The sequence below is a fragment of the Protopterus annectens genome, chromosome 8.part0, assembly GCF_019279795.1.
Source record: "Protopterus annectens isolate FY-2018-M chromosome 8.part0, PAN1.0, whole genome shotgun sequence".
Taxonomy (NCBI): domain Eukaryota; kingdom Metazoa; phylum Chordata; order Ceratodontiformes; family Protopteridae; genus Protopterus; species Protopterus annectens.
The window spans coordinates 1,380,791,222-1,380,814,184 of record NC_056741.1 but is presented as its reverse complement, the minus strand read 5'-3'; the positions used below and the strand labels follow the sequence as shown (position 1 = coordinate 1,380,814,184).

General features: G+C 39.2%; 1 protein-coding gene across 1 annotated transcript in view; it reads left to right on the top strand.

Moving 5' to 3' along the window:
- SIDT2 (SID1 transmembrane family member 2) overlaps window positions 1-22,963 on the top strand; it is a 1,446,738-nt gene that overhangs the window by 899,607 nt on the left and 524,168 nt on the right. Inside the window, exons 19-20 of the mRNA XM_044080965.1 lie at window positions 3,494-3,612; window positions 22,334-22,407. Of these exons, the coding sequence (XP_043936900.1) occupies window positions 3,494-3,612; window positions 22,334-22,407 (193 nt within the window). The remainder of the gene's footprint in view (window positions 1-3,493; window positions 3,613-22,333; window positions 22,408-22,963) is intronic.

The following is a 22,963-nucleotide window of genomic DNA, read 5'->3' as shown; positions in this document are numbered from 1 at the left end:
TTTAAGTGCAGTCAGATGACAAAACACAGAAAAGTAAATTAACCATAACAATCAGTTTGAGAGGCATCAACTTAAAGTGATATTTATCCATTAGTTAACACAAAGCAAGGCAAAAGTGGTAAAAAAGGCAGGGGTAAAGGGAAAAGGATCTAGCAAAATGTTGAAAAAGAGACAAAGAAGTGTTCTTTAGATGCATAGGAGGGAAGAAGGAATGCCAAGACACTAACATCATATGCTAAATAATGAAAGTAATGAGTGCATTGAATATGGGGAAAAGGCACACATTCTTTAATTCTTAACATCCATCTTCAGAAAAGAGGGTATAGGAATAGTGCCAGCTTTTAAAGAGCAGAGGGAGGATATCTGATATACATGTGCCAGAGGAAGCTGAAAATAGAAAAACTCAAGAATTACGGGAAGGGAAACTGCAGAACCCATACTGACGAGGATCCTAACAAGCTTGTAGATTTATTACCAATCCCCTAGAAGAACTTTTGATTTGCAGAATCATATGAGAAGTGGCATCTAAGACAGGTTTCAGGAAGCGTCAAGCATCCCATCTTGGACTACCAAGTGGGAATAAATGACACTAAAAATTAGGGGGAAAAAGACTGTGGTGTGGTAGTAACAATAGAAGTAAACCACAGTGCACAAACTAAGACAGCTTTAGCCAGTCCTAGTAAGATGCGTGGGGTTGTATCATTAAGATAAGATTTCAAAAACAGAGATGATGTCTTACCCTTTTATACTCCCTTGGTCAGGTCCCAGCTGGACTGCAATGTTCATTTTTGGTGTCATGTAGGGATAACAGCATCAAGCTGGTTGGAAAGGTACAAAGAAGGGAATACAGGACAAGAGGTAGGAAGAGAGGACAGATGAAAAAGGAGAAGCGTTGATCCACAAAATGCTTAAGGGACAGCATGATGGTATACAGCTCAGACAGAAAGAGGAGGGAGAAGGTGACATGCCCACCAGATTAAAGGTACAAAATGTGTCTTGGGCATTTTTTATGGAAAAAGTAGTGGATTAATAGAATGGGTTACTTATGTGGGTATATGACTTTGAGACCAGAGTGTCTTCAAGATGATTTGGGATGGTTTCCAGCTTTAAGGCATAGAAGAATGGCGCTTTCAATACTTACTTAGGTGATGTGGGACTGATCAATATCAAAGTCAGTGGAAGAGCTGATGAGGGAAGGTAGGACTAAGTGGTGCCATGTGTGCACAAGGCACAACAAGAATAGACTTTAGTGAACATGTACGACACCTTATAGGAGTAGCATTAGTCTGTTGAAGAAAAAAGTCCTATGATGGGTGTCTGGATGATGGCTTATTCTTTTTATTGAATGGCTCTTGCCTGTTAAAGGGAGCAAATGGGTGCAGTTAGTGGCATGAGGGTGCAAGATGGTTGGCAAGCATGGGGCCAAAAGACAAAAAAAAAGATTTGGGATAGGTGTTGGGCCAAGAGATGAGGTATAAAAGTAAAAAGGAGGACTGGAATGAATTATTCCAGCTGGACATTTCTATAGCTAGAGAGAGAGCATATTACAGAGTCCTAAGAATTCTGACTTGAGAAGTCCTACAATGGTTCATATCCAGCCAAGATGGATAGATTGTATGAGAGAATATATGTGGTAGTCCAGCATGAGTATTTAACAAGGCAAGGGATGGCGGCAGTTGATGCAACAACCCCAAATCCAAGTAAAATGGCAACAAGAGAGATGTTGCTGTTGCTGCTGTTTGATTTGTTAAACTCACTGCTGTGCATCAAACACAGAAGATGCTATGCTTCTGGCATAGTAGACACCACTTCTGAGTTGCAAGAAGTGAGCAATGCACTCTTTTATAGCTGTTTAAAGATTTTGTGGTCTGGGGAGTGTATGAATTTTACAGTTTCATTACAGAACTCTTGCTGTTAACCCAGTCACTAAAGTCGCTTGGTTTCTTGCATGCACCCATATATTCCTTGCAGTTCATCATCTGTGGGAAGTTTTCTTGGGATGTGCATTACTGGTAACAGTTCAGGATCTGTCTGAATATGTAAACTCCAAATAAACATCCCAAGGCAGTAAGTTAGCCTTCCTGTTTTATAAAAAATAATCAGTTTGAACATTTTTTTATCTAAACAGTAACTGTGCATTCACGTAATGAATGCATTTTGTTATAGCGATCCTCTGATAAAGTCAAATGACCTGTGATTTAGGGAACCAAATCTTGTATGTTTATTATTATTGTATTCAACCACAAACATGTTCTGATGCAGTGGTTTTATTTGATAATACAAATAATACCCTAAATTTGTCCTCAAGAGGTCTAAACATTCACCAAAAGATAAATAGAAACTGTTGGCAAGATAAATATCCAACACAGAGAAACTCTCTCTTATGGAATTGACTTTCCTTGGACGTAAAGCAAAGTATAACTCCCTTGACCATCTTTAATTGAAACATTGCTGAATGGGATGGGCAGTTGTAAATACACCCCAGGTCTAACCTATCAAGCCTTCATTGAAAGGACTCAAAGCTGAAGAATAAATTATACTGGCCCTCCAAGCCCTCTTTGAAAGGAGTCAGAATAGGTATTAATACATTAAGATGGATAACTACAAATTTGGGTGTTTTTTGTAGCTAGGTTACAAATGGTCATCCAGATCAATAGCCAAGTATGAACCTGGGAACCTATAGTGAACACTAGGTGGACATCTTTTCTTTCTTTGCCTTCACAACTATGTGATGCAGCAAAGGATGTGGACAGGGTACGGACAGAAGTAAAGGGGAGTTGTTTAAAATGCATTGATAACTAACAATTATATAAGTTTTGAAAGGGTTTTGTATTCTAGTTTGAGTTACAGATGCATAAGACTGCCCATTGTAATAGAAACTTTTTTCAGACTTTTGTAATTTGAAGGTTGTATTGATCTCCACATACCACACTGTGGTTTGTCTTTTATATAGTGTAAGGACATGTGACTGTTTTGTAAGCTGATTTTAATTAGCATCATACTTTTAGGAGGGGTTGAGGTCATAAGAAGCTGTTAGGTTAGTAGACCAGTTTGAGGTACTGAAGCATGAGGTTTATCTGGAATTATGTGATATTTATTTTTTTATGGGAATAAAGTAGAAAGGTTGATGGAACAAGTCAGAGATGCCATGCTTGTCCTCAAGGCAGGCTGTGTCAAGCAAGGATTGAAACTTAAATCTGAGGTAATGAATCTCTACAGACAGGGAGACAGACATAAACCTTTATCAATAGTTAAGCAATGGAATTTCTTGTTTTTTTTTTAATTTATTAGACTTTGATTTGAATTTCTTGCAGTATTCCATTTGCTTGCACAGTGCAAAATGTAATAGGTAGAGGACATTGTATGTATGTAAAAGTTCATTAAGAAAATTGAAAATGTACATTGTATGCTTTTTTAAGTACAAACAGTTAGCAAAGTGTTAGTAATGTAAAAACTAAAATTTCAACTTTCTCTTCTCTCTTTCAAAACCAAGGTCGTCCTATGGAGAATGTTACCTGTCGTCCACGTCATGACTCACAGAGCTCAGTAGAGGAAGATGAATATGATACTTTAGCAGACATCGACTCTGATAAGAATGTTATCAGAACTAAGGTCAGTGGTTGGTTTTATTACAAGTTGTAGTTTTACATTTTGATCTCTTGTATTTGATCCTCATACTTTTCTAATTATTTTAATTGTTCAGTATACAGAGGTATGTAAAGCAATATGAGTAGAATAGTTATAACTGTTACAACATTAGCGAGAGTTATAGGCAAACTAACTGACGCATGACTATGTTGTCATAGCTTGTGTTTTCCCATCCACGTATTTGTCACTATTCATGCAGTTACAACTGAAAAGGGAGTAATATAGTAAGAGGGTAACCCTCTGCATACAGAATATGTCTAGGAGCACAGTTTGCAATTTTGAAAACTTCTTTACGTCCATGATGACTGTCATATTGTATGTAAGTGAACAAAGGGATATCTGTCTTTTATTTTCAGGTACTCATGTTTGATTGAGTTGAGTTGCTTGCATCACATAATTTGTGGGATACATTTCCTTTCTTATTTGTTTTTGACCATTGTTAGTGGTGTACTGTCTCCTGGTCCCTACGCAAAGAAGTAAACAGCAGATTACAGAGATTATGGTAAATGTCTTATGTCTCACCCAAATGAATTGATTCTAATATTCTCTCTTATCATGAAGGATCTTAGCCAACATGAGCATTTCTTGAACCTCTACCAAAATAATTTTCTTTTCCCATCACTTCATACCTCCTGGTAAGAAAAAATATTTTGGCACATAATTGCTGATGTAAGCATTAGTTTTTTTTTCATTAGTTTTTTTTTCCATTTGGGTGCACACTCCCTGGAAAAAGCAGGGTGGGGGAAAACTTTTAACAGTTAAGCTGTTGAGCTTTACATATCGAAGGACATGCCTAATGTTTGACACTGGATTTTATTTTAATATGTTCTCAAAAAACCATCTTGGATGGTATACTTAAATGTGACTGTTTTGAAGGGAAAAAAAATCTGATCCAGTATTATCTTTTTTCATCCAACTCAACCTTCGGGTCATTGAAACTGGTCTTTGTAGCTTTAGAAGCTGTGGACCCAGGGTTTTGATTCCTAACCTACCCATAATCTCTCTCTTTTCCTCCCAATAACTCGCATCTCATTTGCCACCTTATCAAGAAGGTCTTTTTTTGAGGGTTGTGATAGTGTTAAGCTTAAGTACCTTTTTTCCTTCTCTGCGTCTTGTTTTTGGCAGTTTGTTCCTTTTCTTCTTTTATCTCCCCTGCTATTTACAGCTGAAGTTTAAAACAAATGAATATTTATTTAGTTGGCATTTGTTGACCAGGATAGTCCGACTGAGCTAATGCCCCTTTTCATCTGAGGCTTGGGGAGAAAAGATTGACAGTACAATTAAGCAAGAAAAACTACATGATTGTTGTAAAATACAGTAAAATATATAGAATAAGATTATTACGCAAATATCCATAACAGTCCAAGTAAGAGAAAACAGCAACAGAGACATTTATGTAAGTATAAGATTAGATAATGGCTGAAAACTGGCAAAAACAAATAAACTGCATATTCTTTCCCTCTCTGTTTTATTCTTCTGACTCAGAAAAGTACATTTGTTTTTTAATGTTTAACACCTTTACTGAATTATCATGTGAAGTATAGCCAAACATAAATTTATATAAAAGAAAAACGATATTGACATATTTTCAATTGTAAACATTATATATCACATGTATTCTTTTGTATGTCTGTCATCAATTTAATATTTCATAAATTGATCAAATCCTACCTTCCCTTAAACCTCACTCCTTCTCCAAAACATTATTCTAGACATATTGTTCATGCAGTTTAATTTTTTTTCTGTGTATTTGCTCCTACTGTTTAGATCCTAGTTCCATTTCTTGTCTTTCTGTTACAATATTCAGTATTTCAAATACAAATTGTATAGACATTAGCTTTCCATTTTCTAGTAATTGTTTTTTTGGCAGCCACCAGAATTAAACTAAACAAGGCCTAACTATGTCTAGGAAATTCAGATCCTATATCCCAGCTCAAAAAATTATTGTCTTAGTTACACCCATTTGCTTACCCAATATTTCTGAGAGTATTTTGTTGGGAATTTAAGTCTGCCAACTCATTATCCTCATAAAACGTATGTTGCCAGTTAGCTGTTTCTACCCCATTACACCTCCAACATTTGCCATCTGAGGAAAAATTGTTTGGAATCTGCTTGGGGTATAAAAATACCTACGCAAACACTTCCAAGCAAAACTCTTAAATCTTTTAGACTTTGTTGCATATTTAGGAGCCATACATATGTTCGTTCTCCCATGGTTTCCTTGTAACTTGCTTATCTGGTCTTTCTTCCCAATCTTTTCTAACCTCCTCTGATTGATTCTTATAGTTATCATGCAGTATTTTATACACCATACTAGTTATCCTGTTTTTAACAGCATCTTCTGTTCCAGATTCAGGTAAAAACTCTACCAGAGAAGGTCTTTCACTTAGTATTCCCTTATCCCTTTATCTTTGCTTATATTCCAGTATCAGTCCCTGATAGGGATGACGGTCTTTAGCCTGAGTCCAAATGAATTCTTGGCAACTTCTAATTCTGTTACCTTTTCGTATGTAGTTATTTACTCCCAATGCCTGGGGTCCTTTGCCAGTTTTCTCCAGTAAATTCCAGCCCCTTCTTGCCTATTCTCTGTACCTCTAATTGTAGTCAATCCTATTGGCAAGATCTCTTTTCTCAATTCTGGTGTTGACTTAGCTCTTAGAATACTTTTACTTTATGAATATAATATTTTGCGTGATATTTTCTTGTACTCAGCTAGATTATATGTGTTCTGTTAATGTTGTCAAATGTTTGCCTCCCGTCCACAAAATCAGTTTTATCCTTATCTGTCATATTTGAAAACATCTTTGCATTCTTTTAGCTATTATTGACATAAACACTTTGTAATCATGGGTTAAAATTGAAATGGGCTTGACTGAAGCTGGATGCGATGGGCCTTTGCCATCTTTAGGTATTATATTCATAACAGCTTTATTATAGGATGTTGGTAGTTACCCTTCTTTTAAAATACTGTTAAAACTTTCCAGATCTTTATCACTTTCTTCCCTCCTAGCTTCCAAACTTCCACTGGAATACCATCTATTGTTAAAAGAAAGGAAACTCAGCAGACCACCAAGCTAGAAACTCATAACTTTTAATCCATGAAAAAGGTTAGCGCTTTCAGGTAAAAAAAAAAAAAAAAAATCTTCATCAGACCCTGGTCTAACCTTTTTCATGGATTAAAAGCTATGAGTTTCTAGCTTGGTGGTCTGCTGAGTTTCCTTTCTTTTTGGTTTATTTTTTACAACAGACCTTTGGTGCCACAGTATCTGGCTGGTTCATCTGTTTCTAACATCTATTCTTAGAGACTTTTCTGCAGGTTGACTGTTTAAGTCGCCATTTTTATTTCATCTTCTCCTATCTTAACTTGTAAATGTTGAGCCTCATTTATCTTTAACCTTGATATATGTAAGTCTTCCATAAATATTTCCTTGCGGGCTCTTTATTGATTTTTACATTACTCTGCTTTATACAAATTTTTATAAAATTTCCAAATATCTTTTTAGGAGTCTGCAATTGCACCTCTTTTTGTTATGTGAGATTTCCCTTTGTCAGCCCTTTACGTAATTCCTGTTCCTTCTTAACCATATCTCTTTTTCTTTTATTTATACCCTGTTCCTGAACTCCACTGTCATTTTATCAACTCATTAGCTATACATTTTGAAAAAAATTCTATCTTCCCTAATAACCATCTGATAATTTCCATTACATATTCCGTACATTACTTTCCTTTTAAACAGGTGGGTGGAAAAAGCACCAGTGTTTCATTTTAGTTTATTAAATTGCATTTGTATCTTACTTTTTCTTGGTGTATGATCTGAAATAGTTACTGAATGTGTGTTGAAGCTTTCAGTTAAATGCACGTTCTGTGAAGTGTAATTTCTGTCTTGTCTAGCCGGGTTATTGCACCTTGGGGAATAATATGTAAATTACCTTATAGTTCCTATTACTGAATTCATGAATTCCATACCAAATATTTTCATAAATGTCTTCAGAAATCTACCCTCTTTTGTTATATTTTCCCTTTGTCCCCCTCAGATACAACCTCAGTGTTGCAAATCAAATTCCATTCCCCACCTGTAAGTAATATTCCCCTGCTGAAAGCTGATTATTTCTTCTAAAATTTTCTTAAGCTCAATAGTAACAATTTTAGGTGGTATAGAAGTACATGCCAACGTAATCTTACTCCTCTGCCAGTAGCCCTTCAATACCACAAATCTACCATTATCATCTTTTTTCCTCATCTGTTGCTATCGGAACTTCTCTGGCTAATAGTATAAGTACTCTCCTTTTCCTTTGTCCCCGATTTTCTGCTGAATATCACTTCTGAAATCCTTTATCAAATTCTAATGCTTATTTGTTTCTAAGTGTGTCTCCTGTGCCATTGTATTTGCACTCTGCATTTCTTAATATATTTCAGTACGCTTTCCTTTTGCCTAAACCTGTGAGAACATTTTTATTCCATGAAATTATAGATAGTGTAGTCATTTTGATAAGAAATTATTATTCTCACCTATTACATATCGCTGCTTTTTATAATGTCTGTTTTCATCTTGTGTATTACATGCACCCACTAGTGTTTGGCATTTTGATCTTTTATACAGTTGCTGCTGGTCATCTTCATTTGAACCTATGTCACATTTTACAAGATATTTTTTGTTTTAATGAAAACCATCAAACAAAAAAACAGTGGACCCCCAGAATGCCCTCATAATGTATTAACTTAAAACAAAATTATGTACATATTCAAATAATGAAGTTTAATCCCCCCTATCCTGGTTAGGAATAATTGTCCCAAATTGACAGCTGGACACACAGGCATAACCTAACCTTAAATTAAGATGATCTATGCTAAGACCCATGTTACAGCCTGTGCTCCTATTTAAAGTAATTGCTGATCTGATGTCAATTTTCACATAATCCTTGACTGTGGGCTCTGTTCCAAGCCACAGAACTGACTCTGCCATTTATTTCAGCTCATGCCTTCCAAACTATCGAACTAAGCTTTACCCATAATGCTCCTCTCAAAATTATCTCTGGTCTCGTTTACGGCTTCATGGTTCACACACATACGACCATTTATAATTTAAGTAAGTATATCCTATTTTTTCTCTTGCAATAGTCTCCCTTTCATTTCTAGTGTTTTTTTTCTTATACCCGGTCCTCTCATTATCTTTGTTATTGTGTGTGTGTTTTTTTCTCTCTCTCTCTCTCTCTCTCTGCACTACCATTAGTAGTTCTTTCGAAGTTCCATTGTTGGTACTTCCTTTTCTTATCTTTTTAAGGTATTGTATTTTACCATTGTTGGTATTTTTTTACCTTTTCTCTTCCTCTCTTTAAAAAAAAAAACTCTCTGTTCCTTCCCATGTGTGTGTGTGTGTGTGTGTGTGTGTGTGTGTGTGTGTGTGTGTGTGTGTGTGTGTGTGTGTGTGTGTGTGTGTGTGTGTGTGTGTGTGCATTGATCTATTTGGTGTTATGGCCGACAAGTTAGAATCTCCAGCCAAATCCTCTAAGGGCACATCAGGGTTTAAAAGATGCCAAAAATGTGAAACAAAAATGCCCGATTTGGACAAGCATATCATTTGCGTTTATTGCTTACGAAAACTTCATCTACAAGAGAGCTGTTGTATCTGCCATACGTTTTCCACCAGGATGCTCACTGAACAGAAAAACAAGTTAATTCTTAAAGAACTATTTAAAAGTGTTTTTGATGAGGCCATTTCTGGGTCCAAAACGGAAGCCAGTTCATCATCTTCCTCATCCTCCTCGTCTAAGAAATTACCTTTTTTGGTTCCCAGTACCTCAGAACCACCCAAGAAGGTTTCTAAACAACCTGCAGTGTCGAAGAGTTCCATGGCACAGAATGGCAAAAAAAGATTTGACACCTACAAAAACTTCAGAGTCATCCTCAATTACCTCAGCACCGAGAGGTGCATCGGTACTAGAGCAGGCACAGCTAATTTTTGTCCCGAGATCCAGATATTGTCCATCTGTTGATCCTTTCAAAGATGGACCACAGAGCCCCTGTCGATACAAGACCTCCTAGGTGTCATTCGACTGCTTCAGTTTGGTAGACTGAGTCTCTCTGAAGCTGACATCATGAGACTGGTGGATCAGCTCCTGACAGCGAGGAGATTGTCCTCTATTCCTAGCCAAGCCAAGCTGGCATCGGAACTGACCCTACTACTCCACTGTCTGTTTTTTCCTCCTCCAACTCTGAGTCATTGGAGCCCTATGTTCTGACATTTCTGGTGTTGACTGTTTCTGTTCCAGTAGCAACTTCTTCTCCAGAACCGAGAATTGCCTTGAGTTCCTCTGGGCCTTCGGCGCTGGAGGCCTCCTGGGGTCGAGACTCCCTGGCCGGTCCCGAGGTACATGGATTGACTTCTTTAATTTTGGAGCCATCCATGACCCTCGGTGCTTTGGCTTTCATAGGATCAACCCAGGCTTTTGTTTTAGGGGTTGCCTTCTCAGTGCAAGGTGGGACCTCAATTCCAGGCTCCCATCTGTATACGGGGTGGTGGCCTTCTGAATCATGGAGAAGGCCTTGTCCATTGGAAATTCACAGTCTCTGCCATCCCTCTCAGGGCAGACTTCCACATCTCCTGTACGTGAGTTTCCATCAGTCTCTTCCATAGGACAGAGGGCACAAAAGCCCCAGGAAAGACCCATTTTGGTGGTTTCCTATTCGGATACTTCCCCGGACATCCCCCCGAGGAAGTACCTGTGAAGAAAAAGTGCATGAGGAAGCACTTAGACTCCCTGGAGAAGTCCTTCACAGAAGATACCGACTTTGATGACAGGTCACCCCTGATGATGTATTCTTTAGGGACATCCTAGAGCTCCTTAAACAGAGGGGTGGCTGATCTTCCCTCCAACTTCCTCTGAGGAGTCTATATACCTGGAGGCTTTTCATGTCCAACCTTCTATCTCTTGGATCTCTCCACCCACTGACGATCATTAAACTGATCGCTCAGCAGGTGTGGAAGATGCCCGACTCCATCAAACTGATCCCTAAGAGACCTGATCAGATCCTTTCAGCCCCCAAGGAAGAACAACATTGGCCAAAAGGCATACCCGTAGACACCATAGTGATGGCGGCGGCCACAATAAAGGAACTTGCCAAGGAAAGTCCGACTATCCATCCTCCTAACAAGGAGTCTAGGACTATGGATAGGTTTGGGAAGCACATTTACATTTCATAGATCTTTGCCCTTAGGTCCTAGAACTACATGGTGCACTTCACAAGGTTACAGAGGGATCTACTTAGAGAGTTCTCGGATACCTTCTCAGGAGCAGTAGCTGAAGGGGTATGGGACAAAGTTCCCTCTCAGCTCACCACCCTTGAAATGATTTCTAACTCATCCATGAGGCTGATTGCCCATGCAGCCGAAGGGATGACAAGAGCAGCAGGTTCAGGCATAGCCATTAGAAGGCACTCCTGGATGTGCTTATGTGATTTGTTTGAGCATTTCAAGGCGTCATTTGTCAATGCTCCACTTCACAGATCATCCCTTTTTGGTCCCAAGGTTAAAGACACACTGGCCAGATATGAAAAAGATGGGAAGACTCTTTCTGATGTAGGCATACATTTTTATACTCTTCAGTGGCCTTTCTCTAGGAGCCCGAGAAGTATGAGACTATGGTTTAAAAAAATCCCAAGGGCCTTTCCAGGATTCACATGGTAAAGACTTTCCCTGGGGCAGAGAGAGAAGTAATGGAAGATGGCGCCCACAGAACCAGGGGTTCAGAAATTCTTTCTCTGGTACTTCCTGCCAGCACCCCTGAATGGAGGCCCAGTTGCCCTCCTGTGGCAGCAGTTGGGGGACAAATGTCCCTGCGCCAACCCACCTGGCAACTGATAACTTCAGACAAATGGCTGCAGGTAATCATATCCAGAGCTTACAAAACCCCCCTTTCCATAAATCCAAAACCCTGAAAAAGACTCCTGGATGTTCCATCCAGTCACAGGGAAGCAGTAGTAGCAGAAATTTAAAAACTACTTGACAAAAGAGCCATCCAAAAAGTCCCACCAGGCCAAATAGGTTCCGGGTTTTACTTGGATTTCTATTTAAGTGCGTAGAATAAACGGGACTGGAAACCCATTTTGCATCTCAGCCAGTTCAACAAGGCAGTTCAGCAAACCAAATTTTGGATGGTCTTGGTGCAGTCAATACTTCCATTCTTGGGAAAAGATGATTGGATTTGCTCTATAGATCTCCAGGATGGGTATTACCACATAAAAATGGACAAACACTCCAGAAGGTTCCTGTGATTCTGGCTGGGAGCCAGTCGTTTCTAATTCGGAGCACTACCCTTTGGACTCACCTCATCCCCCAGGGTGTTCACCAAATGCGTGGCAGGTGGTAGCAGCTCATCCCAGACTGCTAGGATTTGGGGGTTTTCAATACTTTGACAATTGGCTCCTCACCGCTACCACCAGGTGTCAGAATGGTCAAGAGATTACACTCTGCATCTCTAGGCATCACAATAAATTACAAAAAGTCAAATGTACAGCCCTCGCAACAACTAGAGTTCATCGGAGCCCTGTTGAACACTGTTCCAGGAATTACTTCACTTCCACTGCAAAGACTACAAAGGATCAGATCTCAAGTCAGTCGAATTGTCCAGAACAAAAGTGTTCCAGCCAGATTCATACTTCAAGCATTAGGCTCGATGGCAGCCTCAATCACTTTTGTTCTCTTAGCAAGATATCACATGTGAATCTTACAATGGTTCCTAGCCTCCCAGTGGTCTCTGATAGAACAGCCAATGTCTCATCACATCCTGATTACCAATCACTGCAAACAGGATCTTTCATGTCGACTCCGTTCCAACGAGATTCTTTCGGGCCAACCATTCATCCTTCTGCAACCTCAAGCCATAGTGAACACAGATGCCTCCTGGATAGGGTGGGGGGCATTATCTGGGAAGGAGAGTCCAAGCCACATGGTCCCAGCTGGAGGCCAACTTGCACATCAGTATTCTAGCGATGAGGGCAGTGTTGTTAGTGTTGCAAGCATTTCAGGATGCCCTTTCTCTAGGAACAGTAGCAATTCAGACTGACACCATGTCAGTAGTCTGGTGTATCAAAAAACAGGGGGGAACAAAATCTTATCCAGTGTGTCGAGAAACCCTGAGAGTTTGGCAATGGGCGATTTCTTCCAACCACTTTCTCACAGGAGTGCACATTCCGGGGAGCTCCAACGAGATAGCAGACTGAGCAGAAACATTCTCATGCCTCACGAGTGGTCTCTCAGTCCTGTGATGGCAAAAGAGATTTTTCGTCACTGGGGCCAACCTTGCTGTGTTTCCCTTCCTTTGGCCTCATCTTCTTCGGAAACCATGGATACTGGACCCAGCTCCAGATCTACTGTCTCATCCGGAGGACATGGTTCATCTAGACCTCCATCATCTCAAGCTCATGGCATGGCTTTTCTAATTCCCATGATTGCCAGGCATCCTTCCCTTTCCTGTCCTGTCCAAATTATTGTGGCCCACCATAAGCCTTCAAATAGGAAACTGTATCAAATTAAATGGGAAAATTTGCAAACTGGACCCTTATGAACAAACTTGATCCTTATACGACCCCTGTTCATAAGGATTTGGAATTTTTTAGCTAACCTCTATCAATCTGGTTTCTGTACCTCAACAATTAAAGTCCATCTAGAGGCAATCTCGAACTTCCATATGGGGTTTGATGGGTCATCCCTTATGTTACACAAACATTGTAAAGCATTTCTAAAGGGAGCCCTAATGTTAAGACCTCAATTTAAAGAACCCATTCCTCCTTAGGATCTAACCCTAATTCTTCAGTCCCTTATTTTGTCTCCTTTTGAACCATCAGCTACTTTTGACTTAAAGTTTCTGACTTGGAAAACTTTATTTTTAGTGGCCATTACATCTGCTGGAAGAGTTTCTGAACTTCAGGCCTTGTTCTGCAAACCATCCTACGTAATATTTCACAAAGACGGTCTCTCCCGTAGGACTAATCCATCCTTTTTACTGAAGGTAGTCTCAGAAGCTAATATCAGTCAGACAGTTCAACTACTGGTCTTTTTCCCTAGTTTTTCTAATAAAGGGGAGTATTTCCTTCATTCATTTATTATATGCCCACAGACCACTACATTTTTATCTCCATAGAACGAAGGATTTCAGAAAATCTGACCAGCTGTTTTTTGCCTTTCCCTCATTTTCTGTAGGTAACCCAGTTTCTAAGGTTACTTTGGCAAAATGGCTTAAAGATTCTTTCACATTTATCTGCCAGTCAAAAGGGATTCGCCTTTCACGCCCACTAAAATCCCACTCAGCTAGAGCAGTGGCACTTATGCAGTTTTTCATGCCAGAGCTTCTTTAGATGATATTTATGCAGCAGCCACTTGGTCTTCTCCTCATACTTTTATCACTCATTAGAAACTGATTCAAGTCTCTAGGGGATGAACATCATTCATTTCAATGGTGCTTAGGAATATTCTTCTGTGAGACCTCTCAAGATTCAGGTAGCTAGGGACTCTGTCCCACAGTCAAGGATTATGTGAAGATTGACAACATGAGATGAAGAAGTTGTCTTGTCATTACGTTCTATCTGTATTGTCGATCTTCACTAATCCTTGATATTACACCCCTCCTTCCTCCAGCCTGAGACTCTTAGTGGATTGAATTTTTCCAGAACTGGCTTCATATTAGGGACACATATCTGGTCTCTCATTATTATTATTATTATTACTTGCTAACTGCCTGCCTGTATTTTGGGCAAATTCGATCTGAGGTAATTTTGAGAGGAGCATTATGGGTAAAGCCTAGCTCAAGAGTTTGCAGGTGCAAGCTGGAATAAATGGCTGAGTCAGTTTGAGTCTCTGAACTGAGCCCGCAGTCTAGGATTAGTGAAGATCGACAACACAGATGGAACGTTATGATAACTTTTTTTCCTAGTTTTTTTTTTTTTTTGAACACCTTTATTGAATTATCACTTGTGACGTAGGCAAATGTACATTTATATAAAAGCAATCAAACTGTATTAACAAGTTCATGTTTACAAGCATTATACTGCACATATATTGTGACCTAAGCAACATTACATAAATTGCTTAATTTCTGCCCTTTGTTTAAAACAATAAACATCTTTATTAAACCATCACTTATGACATAGGCAATAATACATTTATACAAATGAAAACAAACCGCACTGGCACAATCCTAGTGGCAAGCATTTTACATCGCAAACCATGCAGTCTTTTCTTGTCTTATCTTTATTTCCCTGCCAGATGTAAAAAAACAGGTTGTGTTTTTTTCAGAAAACATTAGTATTTAGCCTTGAAAAAAAGTGCTCTGGCTTTTATTTCATATAGTCTCCATGGAAACATAGGAATAAAATATGCATCTGCCCTCAGTTGCAGATTTCTCTAACTGAATATTTATTTGCTAAAGGAAAAGTTCTCATTACATTCAGTGTTCTCTTGTTTACTTGCTTATACAAAAAAATGTTAGATTAAGCCAGTGGGCCTAATCCAGGCAAAGGTGCAAAAGGTGCAAAGGTACGATAAAACATATTAGTTCTATATGTATTATAAACTGTGCACTTTTACACCCCATTCCCCAGCTCAACAACCCAAGATTAAAGCATATTAACTTAAACCTGCTTTTATCCAGCGTTTATTCTCTTTTTATATTGTAATACCTAGATTTCTTAAAACTAAAAAATAAGACAAAAGACACTTGTTTACTTTAGTATATTTATCACATACTGCAGTGACTGAGAATGCTTTACTATAAAACATGCAATTTATATCATGAAATGCTTTATACAAATACTGTTAAGAACAAAAAATGTTTTACTTAGTATAATGGGGATTGGTATAATAGTTAGCATAATGGGAGCTTGTATAATGGTTAAGTTGTTCACCTCACAAATACAAACTACAGGGTCTGATTCTCACCTTGGGAAGCATGACTAGGCTTAAAAAGGCCACCTGGGGTCATTAACCTAATAATAAACACCAATGAACTTTGTTACTTTTTGTTTTTGTTTCCCCCTTCCCTTTAATGTCCTTCCAAACATTAATGACATGAAGTGTGGTATATTATTTTCAGTCCCCCCACAAGCGTAACTAAGTCAACAAAATTCAATCTTTCCACTTATTCTTGCAAGACCATATTTCATTAATATGATTGGTGCTTTGTGAGCTCACATTTGTACACTAATTTCAGTGTTGCTGGTCTTCCTTCTGTTTTTCTCTGACTCCCAACTCTAGACTGTGGTTCAAGTCTCAGGAACTCCCAGTTCATCTAGTAACTTCTGTGTTTTTTCAGGCTCTCAAGCACTTTCCTCAGGAACATTGGAAAAGTTTCACTGGCAAAGTCTTTCTTTGAGCTTTATCTTCAGATGAATGAGGACCATTATTCAATTTTTGTTAGACAAACTTTTTTATTTTCTCCTTAGCCTGTGCTGCATCAAAAATGACTTTGATCCACCAGATAAAATATTCCTAAGAGAGGTGGATACAATAGCTTGACGATCACATTGGCATTCCCTGATTGCTTAGATACATTTTCCTTCTCTTCTGCCTGATGAGCAGTGAATAAACATTTTCCCCAAACACGCTGCAGTCTCTGAGTTTTAATACTTTGCCGTTCTGCCACAATTTTGTCAGGATTATCTCTTTTTGCTGTTATGAGTGCATCTTTGCTAATACAGGTCTTAGCTGCTTTCTCGTGGCCTGGTTTGGTGCAAACACACAATGTGCCCTTTCAATTAACAAATCCTGCTGCGAAATCCCAGTCCAAATGCTTATTTGTGCTTTCATAAAATCAATGCAGTCTGTTCACTTCATTTTCTCTGGTACAGCAGAAAATCTCAGGTTTTCCCTGCATGTACTGTCCTCTAACTCTACCATTTTTGAAACAACTGTTCTTGAGCAGGCTCAGCCTTTTCTTCATTTCAGCCTCTGATTTTTGCAGTTTTATCAGTTTATCTGAATAGTTGTTTAAAGATTTTCCTTTTTCCAGAGTTTTTTTTTTATTTGTGTTGACATATTCATTCAGCGTTTTATTTATTTATTTATTTATTTTAATCAGCTCTGAGTTAATTCAATTTATTATTTACTGTAGATTACCGGAAGCCATGTCTTGCACCAGAGCTTTAGCATGAACTGCTTTTTTTCTGAACAGTTGCAGGATTCTTTCCAGTCAGTGTTTTCTCTTAACCTTTTCTTGTTGATTTTCTTTCAGGTTATTTCTTCTTCGCTCAAATCCAGGCTGTGTACTTATTAGCTAATAATTGGATTTACTAAGTCTGGCAGAGTTATTGGTTCCTATCTCTAAGCTTCTTTTTCACACTGGGAGAGCTGAAATTAAGCTGTTGATCAAGGAGAGCTGAAATTAAGCTGTTGATCAGTGTGCAGCCATCTTGGAAGTCCAACTTAATTTGTTTTTAATGAACAGAGAGTATCTTGTTACTGTTCTTTTTTTTTTGTTGTTGTTTAAATACTTTGCTGGTTAGTGCTCCTTCATTTTGATATTTCAGATGCTTCTGTGTGGCCAGTACCTGGCAATCTATATGGCAGACAATGTTCACAGTTTCAGGAAATGTACAGCCTGTGGCAATAAGATCCCACTGCATAGCTTGCACTCCCTTTGTCTATACTGCCTGGGGACAGCTCATTAAGACCACAGGGGGTGAAGCTTGCTCTTCTTTTAGTTCCAGGGCTAGTCAGGGCTGTAGATATAAACTTGTCTTAAAAGGTTTGCTCCCTCAGTCAGGAGAATCCACTTAGGCCTCAACAACTTCTGCTACTCCTTCTGTATCTCCAGCTAAGACCATGGAGAAATCTAAACAAAAGGATAGAAAAAAGTCCAAAGAAAAAGAGAATGACAAAGGTAAGTAATCTGAGAAGTGATAGGATAAATCTAGGAAATGGTCACTGGTCCTTTCAGAACCCTTGGTCCTAGCACTGAATATTTCTCAACCAACAGATCCAACTCCTCCTAGGATCTGATCACTGATACCTCTTTCTTGTTTTTTTGCTGGAGCTGGTAAAACCTCAACTTCATTCATCTTTTCTTCAGGAGAGGTGCTCTTCAGTGGCGTCTTCATCCTCCAGGTCTGTTTGATCATTGAGGAGCCTTATCAGAGCAGACATGGACAGGATAATATGTTGATTTCTTTGAACAGAAACCCAACTAAGGGTTCCCCTGGCTGCAGCAGGTGCTTACTGCAGAACACAGGGCATCCACATTTTCCCTTATTTAGATAACTTGCTGATTTGTGCAGAGTCTCTTTTCAGGTGTTTAGAATCATTAGAAAAGGTTTCGACCATTCTAGCTCAGCCAGGCTTCAAGCTGGCTGAACCTGCAAAAGTCCTGTCTGAGACCCTCTTAAATAATTGTCTTCCTGAGCTGTATGATAGACGTGCACACAAAAATGGAATTTCTACCAGAAAATGAAGTTCTGACTTATCAAAACATTTTCAGGGATTTCTCTCTCCAAGAAGAGTTTCTCAAAATTCGAGGCCTCTTGGCATCAGTGATCCTCATGATACCACTGGCCAGTAAGATTCATTGATACTTAAAAAGTTTGTCTAATACCTGCAACCCGCAGAGTTCCAGGTAGCAGTGCTGGAATTTGTTTAATGAGAGTTACAGTGGTGTAGGGATCAGATGTCTCTCAGTCCAGACCTACCCTTCTCTCTGAAGACCCCATTTCAGTCAGTGTAGATGGACTCTGCAGATTTTGCATAGGGAAGTAGTGTCCAGGCGAGTTCAAGTTCAAGGTGAATGGGGTCCTTCAAATGTTGCAATACACATAAATGCTAAACAACTGTTAGCAGTGATTCAAGCCTTAAAAGTTTTTTTGTCACTTAAGGTCTGTGGGTCTCCTTTTAGTGGTCAGAGACTACGCATTCATGTGGTAACTGAACAAGCCAGGGGGAACAAGGTCATAACCTCTTTGCTAGTTGAGAGTGATGGCATAGGAGCTAGCATTACAACGTTCTCTGATGCTTCAGGCCTCATACATCCAGTCAGAGCAAACTGTAGTGGCAGACAGACTAAGCAAATCCCAGATGGACCGTCATGAGTGGAAACTCAAGACAGAGAACTTCTAGAATTTTGTCCAGATGTGGGGGAATACCTCAAGTAGAGCTGTTCACCTCCTTTCAAAACAGACAATTGGAAAAATTCTGTTCAAGACAGCCTTGCAGCCATACTTGGAGGACAAATGCTTTCTCATTCCCATGGATGGGAATGTTCCATTATGGATTTCTACCCTTTCCACTGGTACCCAAAGTACTTTGGAAGATTCAGAATGAATTGCCAAAGATCATTGTGGTAACCCCCTTATGGCCCAGGCAGAGTTTGTTTTCTCTTTCAATGGAATTAGCCAAGGGCAATTACCACAAGTTTCCTCACACTCTGGGTCTACTAACACAGTAACTGCTGCATTTGCGACTGACAGCCTGGATGGTTTTATCTTTTTTTTATTTTTTTAATCTTTATTGAATTATAACTTGTGACATAGGCAAATTTACATTTATATAAAAGCAATCAAACTGTGTGTTATCAAGTTCACATTTACAAAAATTTTACCGCACATGTATTGATATATATAATACAACCTAAGCAACATTACATAAATTATTAATTTCCTGCCCCCCCTCGTTTATAACAAGAAACTTTTTTTTATTAAATCATCACTTAAGACAATAGCACTCCTACATTTATATAAATGGAAACAATCCACACCAACACAATCTTAGTTCCATGCATTTTACATTGCAAACCATGCTGACACACTCCCAGTTGCCAACATTATACCTCACTTATAGTCTACCCAATTATTTTTAGTCAATCATTACATAGTTCATTTAAGTCCTGCCTTCATTTAAACTTCATTCCTCCCCTGTATGTACTGTTCCCACAATTCCCATTTTTTTCATATGTACTTTGCTCCCTTTTTCTAGTTTGCATGGTTTTATATTGATATAATTTAGGCATGAGATGTGCTGCAGGTATTGATGGGGGCAATAAATAAAACTTGCAGCTAGAAAGTCTTGTGTTTACAAGTGAAGGAAGTTTTCTAGGGGGTACATAACCAACAGCAGAGGGCTCAGCATGGTGTCTTCCCCTCTGCTTTTGAAATATTTCTGTGAGCAACTCAATGATGGCTTATCTTGTGTATCTGTTACGGTGCATTTTGCAGTAATCTCTGCTTGTCTGACCATGGAACCTCGTCTCTCATCTATTTTTGTTGTCAAACAGCTTATTAAAAGAATGTTGCACTTGAGACCCGCTTGAAAGATAATTCCTCCTCTTTGGGATCTCAACTTTATTCTTGAAAAAAAAAAAAAACCTTATCTCATTTCAAACCTGGCTTTCAACCGGATTTGAATTTAATCACTTGGAAAACTGTTTTGCATATTGCTCTGACATCTACAAGGTGACTCTCTGAGCTGCAAGGTCTCATGGTAGGCCAACCTTACCTGATTTTTCAAATGATAGGGTTGTTCTACACACTAATCCATCTTTAATGCCAAAATTTGTTTCTGAGTTTACCATGAATAAATACATCAATCTCTCAGTATTCTTTCTGGAACCTAAAAACAAGGGAGAGAAGGTACTGCAAACCTTGGATGTGCACTGGCAACTCAGGTATTACCTTTACAGAACTAAGCCCTTCAGGAAGGCTAAACACCTGTTCATTTCCAATTCTGAGGCTGAGAAGGATCAGCCTGTCTGCAAGCAAATGCTTGCTCATTGGTTGTTCTCTGTTGTTGTTTTTTGTTACTCTCACCATGGTAAATCTATTCCAGGGAAGGTTAAGGTACATTCCACCAGAGCCTTATCCTCTTTCGTGGCATATTGGAATGGAGGAAGTAATCTGTCGTCTCTTCTTAGCTTTACCAAGCACTACAAACTAGATTCTTTCATAGATTCTGGAGGGCTGTTCTCTAGGGCCTCCTGGATCCTTATCCTTCCTCCTCCTCCCAGGTAGGGTAAGCTTTGTGAATCTACCCATGTGCCACTGGGGCAGTGTGAATGATGAACATAGTACATTTATGTAAGTCCTGCTTACCTGCAACAGTAGATGTTCAAATTTCACATTGCCTCAGTTGCAGCATCCACCCAGCACCCCCTCCCCCATACTTTACATGTATAGTTTGATAGTATTCAGCTTTGTTTTGTTGTTGGTTGGCTTTGGTTATGTGTTGTTTTTTTGGTTACAAGTTGGCTGGTTTTAGACAATTATTGCTTCTGGTCCTTCTTGGTTCTTCCTACTTAGCACTAAAAGCCCGAATAACTGCCTTCCTGTGACAGGGGTTAGGCTTCCCTTGAGGGGGGATGGGCTTAGCCAATTCCCTGTCACTTGGAGTCAGAGGAGGGAATTCTGATATCTGGAAAGCTGGTGGTGTAGGTTTGGGTAGGCACAGAACCCATACATCACTGAGGCAGTGTAAGATTTGAATGTCTACTGTTACAAGTAAGTACGAGTTGCACAAGTGTAATTTCTTATGTTTCAAGAACACTGCTAGATTCATTTCTTCTTTGGTCATCCCTGGAGGGTGAGGGTCAAGCTAACGTGTGCCATCATTCTGAGGAGGTCTGATCTCTGGCCTCTGCCAAGAGGTTTAGCAAATGACTGTCCAGCACTCGACTGTACCTCTTGGATAAGGCATACCCATTCTGTCTGTTTCCACAGTGAAACACCTTAGCTGCTACTGAAATTTGGGTCATCTAGGAGTAGTTGGGGCTTCATTGCCTGTACGCCTTTGTCACAGAGTACAAGTTTTCAATTTTAAAATTCCATTCTAGATTAAGTTTTATGAACTCTGTGATAATTCTGTTCTTTAGTTACTGTGGCAGTTTGTTGTACCTGTCGTGATGATTGTTTTGAAATTTATAATGATGCTCACTCACACAGGTGAATGCACTGTTACCCTGCTGTTATATTACTTTGGTAGCATATGTACATTTAAGTGTAAATTATGCATTTGCATGACATGTTTTTATTTGGCAGACACATTTGTACTGAATACTACTTGATTTGTGGTGCAGCAGTAGCATTGTTGCCTCACAGCAAGAGGTTCTCCGTTCGATTCTCGGCTGGAGTGCGGGGAGTGCCTTCTGTGTGGAGTTTGCATGTCCTCCCCGCGGTTGGGTGGGCGTTCGAAAGACATGCGTAAATGGACATGCCTTCACTGAAGGTTGAACGTCGAGCTGGCACCTCGGCATTCATGAAAATCTACTGCCAATCATTAGCGGATCGGAGTTCCGCTGTGGCGACCCCTAACCGGGAAAAGCTGAAAGACAACAACAACTTATCAGTTGAATAATTTAGGAAATAAGACTGCTTCTGAAGCACATTATCCATAGTGCAGGAATATTTGAGTTATATGCATGAAAATACTACATTATTGTAAACAAATGAGATTCATTTAGTTGTTGAAGACCAAGTGGTTACAATACCTAGTTGTGAATGAGCTTGGTGCATCTGTCAAGCATTGCTTGATTTTCAAACCCTCCATTTGTTAATCAGTTAAAACAATTTAAATTTCTTTATATTCCTGTATCAGGCTTAAAAAAAAACACAGATATACAGATTGGTAAGTTAATACATGTGGATCATCCAGTGTATTTATGAAAGTCCAGCCAGAGGATATCCGTATTTTAATACTTAATTTATTGTTGCTTTTAGAAATACCTCTGTGTTTCAGACCTGTCCCGAAAGGACAAGAGAGTCCTGAACAAGAAGTATCAAATCTATTTCTGGTAAGTCTGATATGAAGTGCTGAACATTTTTATACATTTTCTTCTGTTATGCTTCATTTAACTAGTCTTACTCTTAGCTCTTTCCTAGGAAGATGCCTTGCCACTATAGAGAAGTGGTGGCAACCCTAGACTGAATGGTAGTATGTGATGCTTAATGGTGCATTATTAATGGATGGGTGGAGTCTCCAATCGTGTCTTTATCCCTGATAGCTGAACTGCGTAAGTAGCTTTATGGGACTGGTGCTGTTATTGTTGGTAGCAAAACAGTGACACTGCTAGTTTGTCTTTGCTGTTGTCATTACTGTCAGTAGATGAGGCTGTTCTTAACATGTCACTGGCAGATTCCCCATAAAGATCATCACAAGCAGAGTGTCTTCTGTTTGGGAGCTTCTCACAACCATTTGCAGTATTTTATCTGCCAAGAGTTTGTCCCTAAGACACTGCATAGTTGTATCTCCTCCTTGTCGATTTACCTAGAGAACCAAAGTCTAAATTTGTTGGTGCAGGGTGCTATGGCGGAGTGTTCCTGTCCAGTCTTGCTTCCCCTGGATGTTTC